The sequence below is a fragment of the Ochlerotatus camptorhynchus genome, unplaced genomic scaffold, assembly GCF_037179485.1.
Source record: "Ochlerotatus camptorhynchus isolate MF236.1 unplaced genomic scaffold, CSIRO-AGI_Acam_v1.1 ptg000013l, whole genome shotgun sequence".
In the NCBI taxonomy this organism is placed as follows: Eukaryota; Metazoa; Arthropoda; class Insecta; order Diptera; family Culicidae; genus Ochlerotatus; species Ochlerotatus camptorhynchus.
The window spans coordinates 517,935-540,740 of record NW_027040505.1 but is presented as its reverse complement, the minus strand read 5'-3'; the positions used below and the strand labels follow the sequence as shown (position 1 = coordinate 540,740).

At 42.7% G+C, this 22,806-nt stretch overlaps 2 protein-coding genes across 2 annotated transcripts in view; one reads left to right on the top strand and one right to left on the bottom strand.

Annotated features, from left to right (window-relative positions):
• LOC135700844 (uncharacterized) overlaps positions 1 to 17,572 on the top strand; it is a 99,469-nt gene extending 81,897 nt beyond the window's left edge. The window contains exon 13 of the mRNA XM_065221502.1: positions 17,493 to 17,572. The gene's annotated coding sequence lies outside the window, so the exon portion shown is untranslated. The remainder of the gene's footprint in view (positions 1 to 17,492) is intronic.
• LOC135700834 (uncharacterized) lies at positions 7,982 to 13,167 on the bottom strand. The gene is made up of 3 exons (XM_065221491.1): positions 10,045 to 13,167; positions 9,107 to 9,809; positions 7,982 to 8,784 (listed from the first exon to the last, which is right to left on the bottom strand). Exons 1-3 carry the CDS (start codon positions 13,165 to 13,167, stop codon positions 7,982 to 7,984), a joined length of 4,629 nt encoding a protein of 1,542 aa, XP_065077563.1.
• Positions 17,573 to 22,806: the final 5,234 nt, after the last annotated feature.

Below are 22,806 nucleotides of genomic sequence, written 5' to 3'. Positions count from 1 at the left end.
CCAGGGGAATATATGATTAAATTTTATATATATTTTTTCCTTTGATGACATGCATGCTTCTGGATGCTGTTAGAATGTTTCATGAAATTAGAATAGTTAGTTTACAACTAGGGAGCGCTAGAAGTCTTTATTTTTATTTTATTTCATACTTGGATTATACCAATGCAACTGGAAGGCGTTTGTAATATTTGATGGTTCTTTATTTGAATTTGATTTAAAATATTTTTTCTTTCATGATATACATGTTTCTGGAAGGCGTTTTGATTTTTGCATTAAATTTAGATGGTTTGCATTATGGGACGTATTTATTTTTATTTCTTTTTAATGATACTAATGCAAATTTAAAGCGCTTGTGAAGTTTGAGAAAATTTTAATTTCCTCGAAGCAAAATGGGCGCTAGGGGTCTTTAGTTGAATTTGATTTTATTTCTTCATTTATGTTTCCTGAAATTGGAATTGTTGGTTTGTTACAGGGGGTCTTCAATTGATTTTTGTTTGTTTTTATTTTGATGATGAGCATGCTCGTGGAGGGCGTTTGAAAAATGGGGAAATTGGATGTGTGGTTTCAAATATCTCTGCTGCCACAGGGGGCGCTTGAGGTCTTTAATTGAATTTGATATTTTGTTAACTTTGGTGATATTAATGAAACTGAAGTGTTTGTAATGTTTTATGAAATTGGAAATGTTGGTTTTAATGTCCCTGAAGTAACAAGGGCCGCAAGTGATCTTTAATTGAATTTGTTTTTTTTTTTGGTTTCCTGAAATTGTAATTATTGGTTTGTGACAGGGTGCACTAGGAGTCTCTATTAAAATTCTTTTTCGTATCTTGATGATACTTATGCAACTGAAAGACGCTTGTAATGTATGATAAAATTGAAAATACTGGTTTTAATGCCACTGAAGCAACAGGGGCGCTAATGGGTCTTTAATGGAATTTGATATTTTTACTTTGATTATATGCATGCTTCTGCAGGGCGTTAAGATTGTTTCCAGAATTCAGCATTGTTGGTTCGTAACAGGGGGTGCTAGGAATCTTTGTTTGAGTTTTATTTCATACTTTGATTATACTTATGCAACTGAAAAGCGTTTGTAATGTTTGATGAAATTGTACTTGTTAGATTCAATGTCACTGAAGCAATTGAACTTGAATTTAATTTGATTGTTTATTGTTTACTTTGATGATATGCATGTTTCTGGAGGGCGTTTGAAAAATGAGCAAATTGGATGTGTGGTTTTAAATATTCCTGATGCAACAGGGGGCACTACTCAACAAAAAGTTAATTTTAATATCACATCAAAGTGGATACACTTCAGTCGTGTCGTGGTTTTAATGTCACTGAAGCAACAGGGGCGCAAGTGGTCTTTAGTTGAATTTGATCTTATTTCTTAGTTTTTGTTTCCTGAAACTTGAATTATTGATTTGTAACAGGAGGTGCTAGGAGTCTTTATTTGAATTTTATTTCATACTTGGATGATACTGATTTAATTGGAAAACTTTTGTAATGGATGACGAAATTGTAATTGTTGAATTTAATGTGACTGAAGCAACAGAGGGTGCTAGTGGTATTTATTGATTTTTTTTTTACTTTGAAGATATACATGCTTCTGGAGGGCGTTTTAAAAATGATGATATTGGATGTGTGGTTTCAAATATCTCTTATTATATTATTAATATCTTTTATTGAATTTGTTATTTTTTTTATTTTCGGGACCTTGTGGTCTTAAAGTTACCTCTATGCTGCTGCTTGTTTATCACATTCGAGGCACACACACTATTGATGTCAAATTACACTAGTTTACAGCATTTTTGAACTCGGTAAGGTGATGATCATTTCCAATGCAAAATCCTACGCTGAATTCAATGCCGTGGTCAGAAAAAATTAAAGTAGAGCCATTTTTGAGATGTACAAAAATTTTGATTTTTTTTAATTTTGGACAAAAGTAAGATTACTAAAATGTCAATATCTTTGGAACTAGTGCACCAATTTTAAATCTTTTTTTTTATAAAAATGAAGCTAAATAAATTTGCTATCGTTCACTTGAATATTATGTCTTATTAAAAATTTAAATTTAAAGTCATTTAAAAATTTACAGCATTTTTTTTTATTTTTCCTGCGAATTTTCCATAAAAATCTTGTTTTAATCAACATTTTTAATGGATAAAAAGATTCAAAAAATCATTCCATAATTTATTCTTAAAGTCCATTCAAAAATGAGCCTATAATGGATGAAATCGGTTGGAAATTGTCGAAGTTATGAGCATTTTTGTAAAACACTTAAAAATGTTGCTGAAATACAACAGCTTTAGAGTTCCTTTTCTAGGTGTCGTTGTAAGCATCCAAATCGCATGTAAAGTTTTCTTGGGAGATTCTTTTCTCTACATATCAATTTGATTAAGGCATATCAGGATTTAAAACCGAGTTGATACAAAAGAAATTTATTTAGGTTTTATTAAAAATGATTGAGAATCGAATGACTTTGTCTTCGATGTTTTGAACTTGTTTCTCGAATCAGAAAACAACAATAGTCACCCATCATTGCTTCATCCCAAAACCCTTGGTAACGACGTTCCATCATCTTCATTTGTTGGTGAAAACGTTCGCCGTGCTCATCACTCTCGTCACCAAGATTTTCCGGGAAAAAATCCATGTAAGAATGTAGGAAATGTATCTTCAAAGACATATTCACACCTGTGATCAGTGAAATAAAAGGATTTGAAATTAATTATATGTAACAAACACAATATTTTTAATTTATACCTATTTTCTCATAATATTTGAGCAATTCATCGACGGCTTCCTCATAATCTGGGCTTCTGAAATTTCCTAAAAAGGTTGTGACAACACGCTGGAACGATTTCCACGCTTCTTCCTCATCTGGTGTCAAAACTGTATTGAATGCGGAATCATTGAGCAGTTTTTTGATCTGTGGGCCAACAAATACACCTTCCTTTATCTTTGCGTCAGATAAATTTGGAAATACTGATTTCAAGTACTGGAATGCCGGCCCTTCTTTTTGCAACGCTTTGACGAAATTTTTGAATAGCCCAAGTTTTATATGTAGTGGTGGAAGTATTATGCGTTCTTTTACCACAAGAGGATCATTTTTAACGTTGTCTTTACCAATTGTGAAATTATCCCATTTTGGCCAATCTTTTCGGACGTAGTGTTCCTTACGAGCTCGACTGTCCCATATATATTTTGTGTATCCCTGTTGCAATCCAGTCAACATGGCAACCACTTTAAGATCGGAACAAATTTTCCAATTGTGTTGATTGTAATTTATCAAATTGAGCAATAGAGCCATTGATTCATACGTTTCCTTCATATTAACGGCATGAGCTAATGGAATAGAAGGTTTCTCATTCCCTTGATGCAGTAAAACGGCTTTCAAGCTCAACTTGCTGCTATCGATGAATAAACGCCATTCAGCTGGATCATATGGCTCACCAAACTCTTCAAACAAGCCGTTTACGTCATGACAAAAACATGCCTTGTCCTTTGTAGAATAATATTTGTCAAATTTCTTGTGACGATTCCTGTGACAAGAAATTTTGACCTCCTTGCTCAGCATGTTGTGTTCTTTCAAGCGTGATGCCAGCAATTCGGATTTCTCCTTCGATAAGTCGAGATCTCGCACCAAATCATCAAATTCGGATTGTGTAAACAGTTTTGGGTTTCTTTCCAATTCCACCTCGAAGTCTTCCTCGCATTCCTCCTTGAATTCCTCCTCACTTTTTGTAACGGTCGATTCAACAGAGGGCGCTCGTTTCCGCTTTGGATAAACAGGATACGGGACCGAACTTGAATGTGGAACAGGTTTTGTCATAGAAGCCACTTGTGGATAATCAACTGTTTTGTGACGTTCTTGTTGCTTAACTTTTGTCAAGCAGAAATAACAATCCGTTGCATGACAAAACGGTCGACGCCATATGGTGGGCATGTCAAAGGACAAATAGCGACTGACAGATAACAAATAAGTTAGTTAGTAAGTCAGACATTAACACTTATCAAAAATAGATGAAGTAAGATAATGTCGATCAGGAAAGAACAAAGCACTACCATGCTGTACATAAATTGTTTGTTTGAAAGTTATTCAAAAAATCAATTTACCTTGCGCCTGACATCCACCTAGCCAAACACGTTTTGCACGAACTACATAATACTTTTGGAATCCACGGTTCGTCAAAGTCTCCAGGATCAATTTTAAAATAAAGCCTGTATGCAGTTTGCAACGAAGCAGTGAAATTGACCGATTTTGTAAATATATAGTTGCCACACGCGTAACAAAACTTTTGAGGATCATTTTTACACTTGAATTCACGTTTTGTCGTATACATCGTTAAGCAATGTTAAAGAAAGAAAGCTGTCAAATTGAGTTGGTTGCGTTAGGTTCTCGCCGAGCGGTCTTACAAACACTAGCGTAAATTATATTGTTGAAAATATCCCATTTAATTTTGCGTGACAGCTGGTAGTGTTAGTGAAATGCACCGTATGCGTACACGTCCGCAGAAAGGCTTACTGGAAGTGGTGCATGAACCTAGGAGCGGGACAACGGCCAATCTTGGAACATTCAATTTCCATGATTTTACAAAAAATTTCATAACTTCGACAATTTCCAACCGATTTCATCCATTAAAGGCTCATTTTTTCCAATTTTTAACGGACTTTAAGAATAAATTATGGAATGATTTTTTGAATCTTTTATTCCCATTAAAAATGTTGATTAAAACAAGATTTTTATGGAAAATTCGCAAGAAAAATTAAAAAAAATGCTGTAAATTTTTAAATGACTTCAAAATTCAATTTTTAATTAAGACATAATATTGAAGTGAACGATAGCAAATTTATGTAGCTTCACTTTCATAAAAAAAAAGATTTAAAATTGGTGCACTAGTTCCAAAGATATTGACATTTTAGTAATCGTACTTTTGTCCAAAATTCAAAAAATCAAAATTTTTGTATATCTCAAAAATGGCTCTACTTTAATTTTTTCTGACCACGGCATTGAATTCAGCGTAGGATTTTGCATTAGAAACGTTGGTCAACCACTAAAGTTCACACTTTTTATGTTGTTTCGTAAACTAGTGTTATCAGTTGTACCTGCAGCAGTCATCCACAACTGAAATTTTGTATACCTGCTATCTATCTGATTTCATCCTATTTCTAAAGCACGTTTTGGCAGTATCCAATAGGAACATATTTTTCACTATAAGGACCATAATTAAAATATGGACAGAAGTAAATAAATGAGGTGGTATTGATTTTATGTAACGAGAATCCAGCCCAGAACATGTGAAACATAAAATAAAAATATTATTGTGCCATCAGCGTGAAGGAATTCAAGAAAAATTAAAATATATCAAAAGCATTGGTTTTTCACCAGAAAAGTTCAAAACTACCTCTCACTCACCTGGTCATATCTCAAAAGCTGTCTTTCCAAATAATTTGCCCATGGAAACACATCAAGTAGATGAGTTTTCCAAAGTGTTCTGAAAATTTGAGCCCAAAATATTAAAAAATAAAAAATCCCGCCTATGATGAAAATAGGCCATTTTTTGACAATTTCGATACCTGCCGGTAATCAGCCTGTTTATTGTAGTTACTATAACAAAAACAAAATGTGGGAACACCTTTAAGAATTTAAATTAAAAAAAAGAACCTACAAATTGACGTTCTAAGATCACGAATAGCTTATTTGGTTTTGGATTAATCTCTTCTGAAAGTTGAAATTTTAAAAATCTCGAAAACACAGAAGTGTAGCCCAGAAGGATCTAGGCACTTTAGAGCAAAATAAAAAAGGCGTTTGTTCAGAATGCCAAAATAAGCGTTTTGGCTAAGTTTGGCTCAAATCGGCGACATAGACCACAGGTGGTGTACCCACTTGAGCTGGAATGACCCATATTAGAACAGTTAGAACCAGCAATTGCTTCTAAGATTTATGACTATTTCGTGGAGAGCGTTTTACTGATCAATCAACGTGGAGTTCAAAACATAATTCAGTGGATGAATTATTTTACAGAGATCTTCGTCGCAGTGTTAAATTATTTACTTTATAAAATAAATTTTTAATAATATATGTGTCTAACAAACAACAGTTTTTAAAAGTTTTCGTTAAACCTCGAAATTTTTCAAAGAAAATCGTGACAATCTGGAAAGCAAGGAAAATGTAAGTAAGTGAACATTAACTCTTCAAAATTATTGGCGCCCTCAAAGCTATGAAGCGCCCCCTTTTGGAAGTTGGGCCTCCCCAAATGAAGAGGGCTGCGCACGCCAATGGTTAAAACCAAATCAATAGACGAGGGATTTCTTGCTGATGAAAAGCATGTTGGGCTGTTTGGATATTGAATAGTGTAATAACCTGCAGAACAATCATCAAACAGAATGTTACCATTGGAAATGCTTTAAGCATTATTTTGTGGGCCAATGAAAGTACATAGAAAGACGCGGTTTTGAAATTCAAAAAGCTTAGAACTTCGTTTTTATTTCTAAATTTTTACAAGGCGAAAGAAAAAAAAACAAAATGACGCCCGTGGTCACGTTTTGAATTAGGTAGTGTACGCCTGGAATTGTCAAACTGCATACAGCCTGGTACCTCAGGATCGATCTGAAACACAACACGGCTTTAAAGTGAACTAAATTTATTTGAGTAGCGACCTAAAAACGGGTAAAAAACTTAGGTGATTGGTGATTTGGTGGGATCTCAAACATTTAGGTCGAATTTTCACCCTTTTTTTCCTTTTTAAGAGTTCAGAAAAAATAGTGAATACAAAGAATTTGTAGATTTTATAGGTCAATCCTTCAATGAAAAGGGTTTTCTTTCGAATGGTCAAAGGTAGAAGTCGTTAAATTGAACCGTTGTCAAATAAGATTGTTGGGTAATCGGCTCTTACCTCCTTCGATTGGCAGTGGATATCATCCGCCGACTCCAACACTGCTTGGGGGGCGAGACCGGTTGGTTAATTACCGCCTGTGTTCTGGTTGGCTGCTGGTAGTTTTCCTTGGGGAAGTGAGGTGCGGGGATACTGGACGTAATGGCGATTGGATTTCCTGGTCTCTTCGGAACCATCCGGTTGATGTTTCTCCCAAATTAGTACACTGGGCAATCACTTGGCTTGGCAAACTCGCGACACAAGTATAAAACTACATTTATTCCCTTTACTACATTTACTACACAGAACAACAACTTAACTCTAACAATTTAAAATGTTCGTCCCCGATGGGAGCATCGACCGTCTTCAACGGCTACCGAAACCAACTGAATTCAAACTCGCTATCTGGTCATCGCTTGACCCATGATCGCGTAGACCAAATCTCCCTCTCGCGCTGTACAAATCTCCGTCCATTCGGTCCATCCTCGCTTCGAACAGTTTTCGCTCGTCTCATCTGCCGCTCTCGATGCCGACCGACCGTATTTTTTTTTTTTTTTTTTTTTTCCTTTGGTTTGTTTTTTCCGTCGATCTTGTTTTCCGTGCTGAGCACCAATGCTACCGACGTGCCAGGAAGGCAGCTCCCACACCTGGACCCTACCTATCGACCCATCAACTCATGAACCGGGGACCAACGGCTTTACTTCCCATCCGAAGGAAGGCGTGATCAGAGATGTTATGCCTCAGAACATCCCGGCGGCGCCGACTGGGATTGTACCCAGGCCTGCTGGGGTGAGAGGTAATCACGCTTACCACTACACCACCGGCGCCGTTAACCGACCGACCGTAGGTAGCTGGATGATGATGTTGGCTGCTATCCCTTACGTCTGCGCTGCGGAGACCGGACAATAGACCCATCTCGACTCGTAGTCCATTCCCTTTGTTGCCTGCAGATCAGCTGTAGCAGCGACGGTGGTTAACAGCCAGGGATGTAGTGCTCTGGGTGGTTCAGTATCGGACATCCTCACCCACCCAGAAATTCGTAAAAATTTCTGAAAAGAAATAAGAAAACCTCTTCGGAAGGATGGGAGATTGGAAGGGATTTGGATTGGGATTTACAGCGCGATATTCTGGGTGACGTGTTCTTCTTCATCGGTTGGAATAGGAAGAATACAAATCCTTTCCACCGGACGCCTCAGCTCACCGGTGGCAGTCTTAACGGTCACGACTCTGGTAATGTTGTCATCGCCAGGGTGTAGAGCAATGATTCTTCCCATCTTCCAACGGATCGGAGGGAGGTTTTCATCCTTGATGATAACTAGTTTTCCTGGTTCTATGGGAATTGCAGGCTTCCATCTTTTGGTTCTGGCCTGCAGTTGGCTCAAATATTCCCGTCGCCAACGGACCCAGAAATGCTGCAGTTTCTGCTGGATCACTTGGAACTGATTCAGGCGGTTCACCGGGACGGTGAGATGTTCGACATCAGGAAGAGCTTGAAGCGACGAGCCCACAAGGAAGTGCGCCGGTGTCAACGGCTCCAAGTCATCTGGGTCATCCGACATTGGGGTTAACGGACGGGAATTCAGGCAGGCCTCAACCTGCGTTAGCAGCGTGGTATAATCTTCCAATGAAAATACCGCTTCTCCGATAACATTCAGCAAGTGTTTCTTGGCCGACCGGACAGCTGCCTCCCAGAGGCCTCCGAAGTGTGGAGCACTCGGGGGATTGAAGTGCCATTGAATACTGTCCGTGGCGAGCTCGGTAGCGATTCGTTCGTTGTGTTCTCGATCCTTCAGCAAACGGAAGAGTTCGGTCAATTGGTTCCTAGCGCCGACGAAATTTGTGCCATTATCTGAATAGATATCTGAGTATTTTCCTCGCCGCGACACAAATCGTCGCAACGCTTGCAAGAATCGCTCTGTTGAAAGGTCAGAAACGAGTTCCAAGTGTACTGCCTTTGTAGTCCACGCCTGTTTTCGTAAACGGTCGGGATACTGTTACACGAGGTGATGGCAACTCTCCCATGAATTGCTGGACAGTAGACGGTTTAGTACGGTAGCATCTCAAGCACCGATGTACTACCTCTCTTGCTACGTTCCTCCCACCAAGAGGCCAGAATTGCAGCCGAATCGCTCCCAATAGTAGTTGGGGTCCGGCATGTAACAGTCGCTCATGAAAATGTTTCATTATCATACGGGTTAACTGATGACGTGCTGGTAATACTGCGGGATGTTTGGTACCTTCCAGTTCATCGGAATTCTTCAGACGACCTCCTACTCTGATGATTCCATCCTTGCAGATGAACGGATGAAACCACCTCAACGGTGACTTCCTCGATACGTACTCTCCTTTCGATAAAACCCTCCATTCTTCTGCGAAGACTTCTCGTTGGACGTTCCGCAGAATAGCATTTTCAGCAGCCTTCAGCTCCGCTGTGGTTAGGAATCCGTTTGGAGAACGATTTGCCGCTGGGATTTGTAGAAGATTCATCAGCCGTAGCCAGTAAGCTGTTCGTCGAATCAGGTCAGCGTACGATCCAAATTTGCTGAGGTACATTTCATTGAATTCCGCTACGGATGATCCGGTACACGCAACTACGGCGCGGCACCTTTCTTCCTCTCCTGCTTCTAGGTTTTCTTCAACAGCACCAGGCCATGATTCTGGAGCTTGCTTCAACCAATACGGACCTTCCCACCAGAGTTCGTTGTGGACGATGTCTTCAGGTGACACTCCACGTGATATTAGGTCCGCTGGGTTGTCTGTACCGGGTACGTGTCTCCATTGCCATCCTTCCGTTAGCGTTTGAATTTTTGCCACCCTGTTGGCAACGAACGTGGTCCAAGTTGCTGGTGTAGATTCGATCCAACGCAGCACACATGTGGAATCCGTCCAGAAGTACGTCTGAGCCGCCAACCGAGTAGAGTTTTTGACCTTCTCGTATAGCTGGGACAATAAGAGCACACCACAGAGCTCTAATCGAGGGATAGACTGACAACGGAGTGGAGCCACCTTGGATCGGGATGATAAGAGTCGAACCTTGATTGCTCCGCTGGAATCCTGACTTCGTAGGTAGATGCAACCACCATACGCCCTTTCAGAAGCATCCGAGAAGCAGTGCATCTCCACGACCGTGGCATAGGGTATGATAACACAACGATCGACACGAATCAACCAGTACCTCACCCACCGTTGGAGGTACTGGTTGATCCCAATCCAACCGGTTACCGTTTCTGTCCTCTAGCGTCCACAGGTGCTGCATCAAGATTTTGGCAGATGCTGTCGTAGCTCCGATCAGGCCAAGAGGATCAAATAACGTAGCGATGAGTGATAGGATACGGCGCTTCGTTAGTGGGATATGAGGATCTAACTGCGGGACTTCGAACTGGAATCGTAGGGTATCGGTGTTGGGCATCCATGTCAGGCCCAACGTTTTGACCGATTGGTTCGGATCTAGGTTGATTCCGGTACTATTGGGAATAGCCAGATTCTCCGTGGGTACGCCTTCCAAAACTGCGGGAATATTGCAGGACCATTTCCTGAGCTTGAAACCACCGCTTTCCATAATCTCCGTTAGTTGGGATCTGAGGGAGATAGCTGTTTCTAGCTCATCCGTGCCAGTGATTACGTCGTCCATGTAGACGTCCTCACGAATTGCCTTTGCTGCGAGCGGGAAACGGGTTTCTTCGTCAGCTGCCAGCTGCTGAAGAGTACGAGTTGCTAGAAAGGGAGCGGGTTTGGTTCCATACGTGACGGTTTCTAGCTCGTATACCGTAACGTCCTCGTCGGGTGAAAACCGGAAGAGTATCGACTGTAGTGATCGATCCACTGACGAAGTAAGGATCTGCCGAAACATTTTCTCAACATCCGATACGAGGAGAATCTGCTTTGTCCGGCTCCGTAGAATGATTGCTCTCATATCCTCCTGCACAACTGGTCCCACCAGAAGCACATCGTTCAAGGACACTCCGGATGATGTCTTGCATGAGGCGTCGAAGACAACCCTGACCTTGGTGGTGGTACTCGCCTCCTTGACCACCGGATGATGAGGTAGATAACACCGTTTGGTTGACACGGCGTCTTCGACCCTTCGCATGTGCCCCAATTTCAGGTATTCATCCATGAACGCGACGTACTGTTCCCGTAAATTGGAATCCCTTGCCAACCGTCGTTCTGTTCCAAGAAGACGTCGGAATGCGATGTCCCGTGACTCGCCAAGAGTTGGAAGAACCTCTTCATTTTTTGGTAAGGGAACAGTGTACCGACCGTCCGAACCTCTTTGGACCCCACGTTGGAACAGCTCCTCACAGAGTTTTTCTTCTGGAGAAAAGGAATTGGAGAATTCTACTTCTTCGCATAACCAGAACCGTTCCATCAGCTTCTCCAGTTCCATAGTGGCTGAGAAATGGCAGCTGTTTTGAGTGGATCTGCTTGGTGTTGAGCAGCCACCATTGGCTACCCATCCGAATACCGATTCCGCGAGGTTTGGGAGATGGTTCTCGATAGAAAGTCTTCGCCCAGTTTCGAAGAACTCGAAGAAATTCTCGATGCCTAGGATGATGTCGACTCCCTTGGATTGGAAGAAAGCTGGATCCGCCAATTGGATTCCATCCGGTAACTTCCATCCTTCCATGTTGATTGGGGTTGTGGGCAAATTCACGGTAACCTTGGGTAATACTAGGAAGCTCATATCCCGCGAATATTCCGAAACTCGCGAGCGAACCATCATTTGAACCTGGTACTTGGCTTTGCTGGTTGTCTGCCCTATACCAAGAACTGAAATGTCGACCCTTTCTCTGGATAATTTCATTCGTTGGCTCAGTCGCTCCGAAACGAAGTTACTTTCAGCGCCAGAGTCCAGAAGAGCTCTAGCGTTGAACCTTGTACCAAAGTCGTCCTCGACGATGACCACCGCAGTCGCTAGTAGGACTGGCGATGAAATCTTCTGAGCCACATTGCATGTCGTGGTGTTCGTGGTCGCCCCGCTAGCCGGTTGATTCGAATTGGAGCTCTTGGAACCTTGAGAGTTTGAGAGATTATTCCTCCCAGCAGCTGCTGCGGCCATGGTAGCGCCCTTCTCCGGTTGGAAGCACACTAGGGTATGGTGCCGACGATTACACTTCCGACAGGAGAACTTGGATTGGCGATCCTTTGCCTGATGACCGGATCGGAAGCAATTTCGGCAGAGTCCGTTGGATTTCAATAGTGAGTCCCTGTCCGCCACGGATAGTCGTTGGAATGCGGAGCATTGATATAGAAGGTGGTTGTCCTCACAAGCCACACATCTTCCCCCGCTCGATTGAACGGAATTGTAACTGGCCTTCAGCGCTGGAAATTTGGGTTTTGGAGCCGTTTGTTGGTTGTGGACGCCCTTGGAGTCTGCTTGCCTTGGAGGGAGTGATTCCAGTACTTGGATCCGCTTACGAAGGAATTCCGTGAGCTCCTCCAGCGAATCTTGTTCCTTGGAGGCCGAACATTCTTCCCAGGCACGACGGGTGTATGGATCCAACCGCATGGTGATGAGATTTACCAGCAACAGGTTCTTGTAGTCCGCTGGTTCGATGATCTGATCGAGGGTTTGAATGTTACGTTCGAAGCTTTCAACAAAGTTGCGCAGTTCGGATACGGATTCCTTACTTAGGGTCGGAAGCTTCAATAATGATTGGACTTGCTTCTTCTTCAGCAACTTGTTGTTGTTATATCGCTTCAATAGCGTGTCCCAAGCGATCTGGTAATTCGCCTTGGTGATCTTCAACGAGTCGATCAGGCTTTTCGGCTCCCCTTGAAGACACCCTTTAAGGTAATGCAGCTTCTCCACCTCGGGCAAGTCGGTTCTCCAATGAATCAACGAGGTGAATAGATCCCGAAAACTCAACCAATCGTCGATGTCCCCGCTGAACGTCTGGAGATTGATTTGTGGTAATCGGACATGATCAACCACACCTTGCATTTTCGGCTCATGGGTAGACTTTTCCAGTTCAGACGGTTCCCGAAGCAGCTTACTCTTGTCCAATAGGAAAGTTTTGGATTCATAGTACCGATCGCTCAACTGTTTGCGAAGCTTTGCATAATAACCCTCTTCATCCTCAAAATCATCCTGAGATTTTAGCTCAACCAAATTCTCGCTAAATCTCTCCCACAATTCTTCAATTTTTGATAACCGAACTTCTACCTGAGTGGCGGTTGTTTCATCAGAGAACTTCTGAATGAAAGACGAAATGTCATCGAACGAAGATTTCAAATCGTCCAATTGAATCTTCAGCTGCTTCAGGGTTGCTGATCCTTTCCGGGTGATGGGCGGCATGATGATGTGATGTCGAGCAATCGGTAAAAGAAGTAGTGGTGTAGTATACCGCGTATAGTCTCTGTTGGCTCGACTGCCAACGTGATGTTTGACTTGAATCTAAAACGGCTGCTCGTTGGGCCTTGCCAACAGATGACGACAAATTCCAGCTGCACCAGCTGCGAGCCGACATCGCTTACTCGGAATCGGTAGTTCTTAAAAGAACACCGCGAAAGTAAAACTCTTTTTAGAGCAGCGACGGCAACAAGCAACGGTGGGAACAGCAACTCTCCATTTCGGAAGTAGAGGGAACAGGAACTCCACTGAGCAGGACCACCGACAAAACTAGGACGGTAACAGGGACCCCTTGCATCGATATCGAATCGACGGGAAAACTGGAATTTTCTTTCTTGGATAGGATAACTTCAGCTTCTTCACTTTATCTCTATATTGCTTGGCAATTCGGAAACGACTGACAATGTGAATGCGTGATTCGCTTGGTTTTATACTTTTCTGAATCAAAGAGAAATTAAATGACGATGATGATTGGTCTAACAATCTACTACGCAAAACGGAATGAACGTGTACAATGTCATAAAAGCTAGATTCTTATTGGATGTTTACACTTATTTCTGTTCTTATTGCTAGTGTTAGTAAGGGAAGCCGTTTGCCCGCGGCGTTCTCGGGGTTAGTGAAACAAAATGCAAGGAAGGGAAAAAAGGATAGGGAAATATTTCTGCTGTGCTGATTTCTGCGGCCAACATCGGAAACGTGGAGTGGTTAGCGGTGGCGGTGTAATCGATACACGGCAGTGGTACCAATCTATTCGCTGTTGCGAACAGTCTCCGCTTCGGCGGACATATACTGCTCGCTTTTACTGACCTGACAGAACAGGTAACTGTTCTACTGCAAATCCAAGTTGAACCAAAAGTAGCAAAAGGTCCGGTGACGTCACATCAATCTTGCCTCGGTAGGGATCGCTCAGTTCAGGTTGAAGTTCAAAGAAGAGGAGAAAGCGGGGGTGTAATATCCAACGAAAGCCTGGCCTCGGCTGGGCATATACTGTGGCAACCTACCTGGAGGTACCAACAGCAGTACCAATACAAATTGCCCAAATTCGGTGGATTCGGCGGATCGGTGGATAATGCGACTCCAGAACGTAGGTGTGTATAGGTTGTAGTACGAAGAGGAAAATCGATATGTAGCAATCGTATGGCTAGCTTCGGTAGGACATATACCGTAGAACTAACCTGGAGGACTAACGGCTTCACCAACCGAAACGAAAAACCAGTCGAGGATGCAAATTGGGATTATCAGCAGACTTGCTCTAACGAGCAGTTCAAATTGCAGGGCTTGCGTGGCGTTAATTGAAGAGGTTTTTACGGGAATTCCAATTAAAATGGTGTATTTCTGTATAGCCTAGCTCGGCAGTAACATATACAAAAAGGTTCACTCACCGGGGAGGGAGTAAATGGCCGCTCCCTCTTCTGCCACCGTTCACAGCAATCGTCCTTCAGGTCCAACGGCTTATGCGGAATGCACAACCGTTTCGTAGTCGAACTGTCCGTTGATAGCCGGCTGGATAGCCATCCTCAGCTCTCGGTACCACCGAATAGAGCTCCGTTCATGTAACGAATCCAATAGCATGCGTCGAAAGGTTTGCGTTAGAATCATGCAGTCAATGCTTCGGCTAGACATACACCGAACTTGTGAATATTTACCTGGGCAAGCAGATATTCCTGCTGATTCGGTACTCCAGCTCAGCAAGGGATGGCCAGGGGTTGATCCAAAATCGGCCGATGTTGACTGCATGCAACGAAAGTCCTCCAAAGATTCACAGCATCCACCAGCATGTATTCGCACTCCAAATCCAATAATCCAAAATGGGTTCGATTTTCCATCCAGTTTCCTGATCGGTGATGGCGCAATGTGTCTCCGAACAAAGCTGACAATTGTCCTATTATCACCGACTGGCAATGGCGATCCACCAAAGAAGCCTGGGATCCGCGATGGCGATGTGTCGATTGTGCACTTGCCTCGCGATGGCGATTTTCCGCGGGTGCGATGGCGCTCACAGTTCGGCGCTGTTGGTTTCGGCGTGGCGCACAATTATTCCGTCCAACTGGTCCCCGGGTTAGGCATCCGGTTCGAAGGACCAAATGTTGGGTAATCGGCTCTTACCTCCTTCGATTGGCAGTGGATATCATCCGCCGACTCCAACACTGCTTGGGGGGCGAGACCGGTTGGTTAATTACCGCCTGTGTTCTGGTTGGCTGCTGGTAGTTTTCCTTGGGGAAGTGAGGTGCGGGGATACTGGACGTAATGGCGATTGGATTTCCTGGTCTCTTCGGAACCATCCGGTTGATGTTTCTCCCAAATTAGTACACTGGGCAATCACTTGGCTTGGCAAACTCGCGACACAAGTATAAAACTACATTTATTCCCTTTACTACATTTACTACACAGAACAACAACTTAACTCTAACAATTTAAAATGTTCGTCCCCGATGGGAGCATCGACCGTCTTCAACGGCTACCGAAACCAACTGAATTCAAACTCGCTATCTGGTCATCGCTTGACCCATGATCGCGTAGACCAAATCTCCCTCTCGCGCTGTACAAATCTCCGTCCATTCGGTCCATCCTCGCTTCGAACAGTTTTCGCTCGTCTCATCTGCCGCTCTCGATGCCGACCGACCGTAGGTAGCTGGATGATGATGTTAGCTGCTATCCCTTACGTCTGCGCTGCGGAGACCGGACAATAGACCCATCTCGACTCGTAGTCCATTCCCTTTGTTGCCTGCAGATCAGCTGTAGCAGCGACGGTGGTTAACAGCCAGGGATGTAGTGCTCTGGGTGGTTCAGTATCGGACAAAGATTGTACGCAGTTTTAAAAAATATTTTTCGAGATAAACGCGTTTAAAGCTGCTTCTAACAATCGCTTATACAAAGACACTTAAACCTTTAAAAAAAATGCAATAAAATAGAAAATCGATTTTTTGAAAATGGTCTCCTTACAACATGTGTCTTCAAAATTGGTGGGTTGCAGTCAACGACTGTTTGAGAACCACTGGCATAGACTTCACAGACTTGAACTTAATGAAAATCGCTTTCCCCTCCGATATGCGGTATGTGTCTTCCATCTCAGCATCATTCGCATCCCATATCTTTACGGAATTTGCTATTTCTGTTCAGGTGGGCCTGAAGTTCTCTGCAAAAAATATAAACCATTATGCATGTGTTGCCAGAATAAAACCCCTCGCACTTATTTTCGAAAGCAGTGTATTTCAAGCAGCTTCAAAGCTATAAAATATGAATAATTAGGTTCATAGTTTGTAGATTTAGGATAATTGGTTCGTAGACTAATAGTTTCAGGTTAGTTTGTTAAATAGTTAGCTAGATGATGCAGTTTTAGGTTAGTGGTTATGTTTAGATTTTATCCGCAGCAAAGTGATCTACAAATGCTAGAATATAGAGTATTATGAATTCACTACATTTAGGTAAATTATATCAACTCTTAACGTGAAAGTTAACACTTAATTTAATTTTCTTTTCTCCACTAAAACGCCGTAGTCATCCGAGGTCGTGTGGGTTTTTGTTTGACAGATTGATTGTCCCTCAGCCTGACTGATCACCGGTGACAGCGGATGACGTTTTTGTTGGACGCGTCGCCTTGAGCGACCGGGTTACCAGTATGTAAATGTTGCAATCAATCTTCATTGTTCCAGTCAGTCTTCACAATACAGAAAACAAGAGTCCTCACAATACCAACGAAACATAGATCGCAAACTTGACAGAATATTCTGCATCACATTAAACTCCATCAGCATAAATTTCCTCTAGTTTCTTCACTCTTATCTACGGTGCATCAAACTTTGCCAATTCGTTTATCACCTTCGCCGCCGAAAGTGATATACCGTCGCGACATTGAAACCGAACCTTACCAGGGGGGGGGGGCAAACTCCCGGATGCACGGCATTAATTCATCCACGAACGAGAAAAACGGTCCCGCGTGCGAGCGCTAACCCAAAAACGGCTACAAACTTCCCCCTTGGGCCACTGGGAAACGTTTGCAGAAACAAGAAAAATCAATTTGAGGATTCAATTAAAACTTTTTCCCTCACCTAGCTCGGCTCGGGATGACGTCGACGGTTGGTGGAGAGTGCAATGGCATTTCGCGTTCTCGGAATTAAACTTGGTTATTTAATGCAGCCCGCATTATTTGTTATTCTACTTTCACCTTTCGCTATTGAATGCTTGAACAATTTAACCCTTGGCTGACCAGTGGATCCAATTAAAAAGTTAACTGTTTCCTTTTTTTATTTATTTTATCCTGTCACTTGCAGGTCTTCTACCCCCGTTGAAAATTCCCAAGAAGTTCAAGCAATGGAACGGTGCCTCCATTCTCAATCTCAGCCAGTTGACGAGTCTGCCGTCTCGCAGGAGGAACGTGGGATCGATTGCTTCAGTAACTAATCGCTCGCCTGGCGTCGTCGGGGCGGCGTCGATTCCCAACGGGACGAAAGGTCACGCAAGGAAGCGGTCGGACATCTCGATCATATCGGCGTCGGTGCCGAGCAATGGAGGAAACGGGAACTTCGGGCTGTACGCCCTGAAGTGTGACCGAAATGCAGCGAAGCGTGGCATATTGCTGAATCTGCCGCGGAAGATGGCGGCCGTGGTTGGTGGCGAGACGAACGGGTGCTACCAGTCGGAGGAGATGGTTCATGAGAAGTTTTCACCGTGCAAGAAGACGATGGAACCACCGCCAAGGAGGAAGAAGCTGAGGAAGCGACAGGAGCAGCAGCAGCAAATCGTGGTGAACCCGATGAGGACGGGGGGCAGGGAGATGTACTGTGGTGATTTACTGCTGGAGCGGAACCGTAGCGAGCTGTTCCGGATTGCCGAGCGGGGATCGAACGAGCATCTGAATAGAAGGGACGGAGAGCACCTGGCTCCACCGGCTGGGGCACTGAGTGGTGGTCGAAAGTCACGGTCAGTGGATAATATTCTAGCATTGAAGAAGTACTACCCAGAGGAAGGTGCGGAGAGTGATAGCGATGCGGAGCAGGTGCGGTCATTGAAGGTTGGGAAGATGAGGGAATGGAAGGGATCGAGGAGTCTGAAGTACAGTGAAAGTATGGAAAGTGACTCAGAAGAGGTTGGAAAGGTTAAGAGGAATGTGAAGGGTCGGTTGAAGAAAGCCAGTGACTTTTCAATTGAGAACAATTCCGATGAGATTGAGGTAAGGTTCAGGAGGAATGAGAGTACCGAGAGTGAGGAAACATCGAAGCCGGTACCAATGCCGCTGCCCACTCGGGTGGTAGTTCTGAGACAGGAAGTTAAGCCGGAGGTCAAACCAAAAATGGCAAAGCCCAAGATGCCGGACAAGCCTCCACCGAAGAAGGTGGAGCAGTTTGTAAGCTCGCAGGATTTTGAGGAGAATTTCAAACCTTTGGCTTCGGTGCTTCTGGAGTCGATTAAGAGTGCCGAATTGAAGCGCAAATGGATCAACGACTTTCTGTTGGAAAGTGACGATGAACCCGTTAAGCCGAAACAAGCGGTGGTCGGCATGAAAAGCTTACCATCGAACGATTCGTTGTCGAAGAAGTTCGAACTGGTTGACAAGTTTGACAGACAGCTGGAAGCGCTGGAAACGGGAAGGAAGTTGACAACCAAAGAATCTGAGGATAGCGTCAATATTTTCAAGAAAACCAATGCAGATTTTGACGAATTCGATAAACTGTTCAACGGGGACAAATCGCCGACGGATGATCAGCTGCGGTCGCTCGGTAGTGTCAAGAAGAGCGTTACCGTCAGCGAGCGGATAACCTACATCAACCAACACAAGACCCATCTATGCTTCTCGTCGTCCTCGGTGGATTCGGATGTGAAGGCCGCACCGGTTCCACCGCCACTTCCTCCACCTGTGGCTAGCCGGATGAAGAACGGTACCCTACCGAAGAGTACGGTCAACATTCAGGACTACTACGACAAGAAGTTGCAGCGCGTCCGGAACGTCTCGTCGCCATCGCTGTCGCGATGCTTCGACGAAGATTCGTCCACCGAATGGACCGAACCGGTCAACAATAATATAGTGCTTCCTTTAAGTATAATCAACCGTACTATTGTAGATAACTGTATTACTACTGAGCAAGTGCCAACAAGTGCGACAGCAGCAGTAACCGTTAACGAACCGAATCAAAACATCTACCCAGAAACCTATAACCAAGCTAGTAACGACCATATCTCGTGTAATCTCAACAATATCGACGACCCTAGTTATGTCGGTCTTAATCAAGCTACCAATAGTAGTTCTACCAGTCATAGCCATAATGTTTTTATCGTGGGTGAAACCTTCAAACGGAACGAGAGCTCGGAAGTTATCCGAAGCCGGAAGCCGACGACGGTCAAGCGTTACATCAACTACAAATTTGACGATTACTGTCAGCTCGGTAATGGGAAGGGAACGAAGGCTCCGCCGAGAGTATTCAACATCAACGACTTCCACGACGAGTGCTACAACGAGGAAGGCGTTGTCATCATCTGAAGGCAGCCGCGAATTGTCTGTGTGTAGATAATAATAATACTGGTGTATAGAGGAGCGAACACGTTTTAATAAATATATCACTTATTGAACCGAGCTGGTGAGGTTTGTTTCCTTGATCAAAAGAAATCCTTCACGTCTTGAATTTTGCAATCTGCTGTCAGGGTTTCTACTTCTGCTAACTTTCCCTCGTGTATGATGAAGGAAGGCAAGTTTGATCGTTAATCATTCCCCGTAGAGAGAAAACCCCGAAAACACGTCCTAGTTGTTCAAGTCAACCGAATAAGGTAAGTAGACAGTCGCAAAGAAGAAAACCCAACAGTCGGATATATTCATTGTGTAGCTGAGGGTGGGTGACGGGATTTGCTGCCCTGCTTGGCGACTATGAAAAAGAAAATATGGGTCGGAAAAGTTTTCGCTCAAATATACTCTCTTGTACTTAATGGTGTTTGTTAGCTCGGGAACAACTATAACGTGCGTGTGTGCTTGGGTGAGTGTGAAAAGTGCTAATTATACTTATAGCTGACGACTGACGGATAGACCGGTGGCACGGAGATGGATGAAGTTTTGGCTTGAAGGAAGTTTTGTTTTCTCGTTTGGGATTTCACGGTGGCTTTGGTACAGAAGATGAGGACGTAGAGGACGGGGTCGGCGTAGTCGGTAACATTCATACCTCTCACGCCAAAGTAACGAGTTCAAAAATCATCCCCATTGGGTCACGAATGACCCTAGGGTGTTAAAGTGACTATAATATTACAAAAGAAGATGAGGATTTTTTTTTGTCAGGGGAACAACTCATGACGGAAGAATCCAAGTTTTTCACAATAAGGGCTATAAAGTATGAATCATATTCCTATGAATCATATGGTTTCTTAAACAAGCTTTAACGTGCCCCAACTGAAATGTTGGTGAGTAACCCGCAACAAATTGGAATTTAACTATTCAAGTTAATTTTGGCGTTTAATACCAATTGGGCAGTTCTTAGCCTTTGGTCCTTTTGATATGTTATTTGGTGGGTTTTCAGCAGGCATATCATGGTGGTTACTAGAAAGGATGTAATAAAGGATTTCCGGGAATTAAAATTTCGATCATCTGAACACCCCTCAAATCGCGATTAGAGCCATATTAACGGAGATGGATCGATTTAAAGGTTTGGATTATCCACCAGCCGACCAATAAATGATAATGTAATATTTTATACTGGGATTTCCACAAAAAAAAAATTCGATCATCTGAACACACCCCAAATCGCGAGTAGAGCTATATTAACGGAGATATATCGATTTAAAGGTTTGGATTACCCACCAGCCGACCAATAAATGATAATGTAATATTTTATACTGGGATTTCCACAAAAAAAAAAAATTCGATCATCTGAACACACCCCAAATCGCGAGTAGAGCTATATTAACGGAGATATATCGATTTAAAGGTTTGGATTACCCACCAGCCGATCAATAAAGGATTTTGCAATATTTTATACTGGGATTTCCAGGAATTAAAATTTCGATCATCTGAACACCCCCCAAATCGCGATTAGAGCCATATTAACGGAGATATATCGATTTAAAGGTTTGGATTACCCACCAGCCGACCGATAAATGATTTTGCAATATTTTATACTGTGATTTCCAGGAATGAAAATGTTGATCATCTGAACACCCCCCAAATCGCAATTTGAGCCATATTGACGGAGATATATCGATTTAAAGGTTTGGAATATCCACCAGCCGATCAATAAAGGATTTTGCAATATTTTATACTGGGATTTCCAGGAATGAAAATGTTGATCATCTGAACACCCCCCAAATCGCGATTAGAGCCATATTAACGGAGATATATCGATTTAAAGGTTTGGATAACCCACCAGCCGATTTATGAAGGATTATGTGATATTTATACTGTGATTTCCAGGAATGAAAATGTTGATCATCTGAACACCCCCCAAATCGCGATTTGAGCCATATTAACGGAGATATATCGATTTAAAGGTTTGGATTATCCACCAGCCGATCAATAAAGGATTTTGCAATATTTTATACTGGGATTTCCAGGAATTAAAATTTCGATCATCTGAACACCCCCCAAATCGCGATTAGAGCCATATTAACGGAGATATATCGATTTAAAGGTTTGGATAACCCACCAGCCGATTTATGAAGGATTATGTGATATTTATACTGTGATTTCCAGGAATGAAAATGTTGATCATCTGAACACCCCCCAAATCGCGATTTGAGCCATATTAACGGAGATATATCGATTTAAAGGTTTGGATTATCCACCAGCCGATCAATAAAGGATTTTGCAATATTTTATACTGGGATTTCCAGGAATTAAAATTTCGATCATCTGAACACCCCCCAAATCGCGATTAGAGCCATATTAACGGAGATATATCGATTTAAAGGTTTGGATTACCCACCAGCCGACCGATAAAGGATTATGTAATATTTTATACTGGGATTTCTAGGAATTAAAATTTCGATCATCTGAACACCCCCCAAATCGAGATGAGAGCCATATTAACGGAGATATATCGATTTAAAGGTTTGGATAACCCACCAGCCGATTTATGAAGGATTATGTGATATTTATACTGTGATTTCCAGGAATGAAAATGTTGATCATCTGAACACCCCCCAAATCGCGATTTGAGCCATATTAACGGAGATATATCGATTTAAAGGTTTGGAATATCCACCAGCCGATCAATAAAGGATTTTGCAATATTTTATACTGGGATTTCCCGGAATTAAAATTTCGATCATCTGAACACCCCCCTAATCGCGATTAGAGCCATATTAACGGAGATATATCGATTTAAAGGTTTGGATAACCCACCAGCCGATTTATGAAGGATTATGTGATATTTATACTGTGATTTCCAGGAATGAAAATGTTGATCATCTGAACACCCCCCAAATCGCGATTTGAGCCATATTAACGGAGATATATCGATTTAAAGGTTTGGATTATCCACCAGCCGATCAATAAAGGATTTTGCAATATTTTATACTGGGATTTCCAGGAATTAAAATTTCGATCATCTGAACACCCCCCAAATCGCGATTAGAGCCATATTAACGGAGATATATCGATTTAAAGGTTTG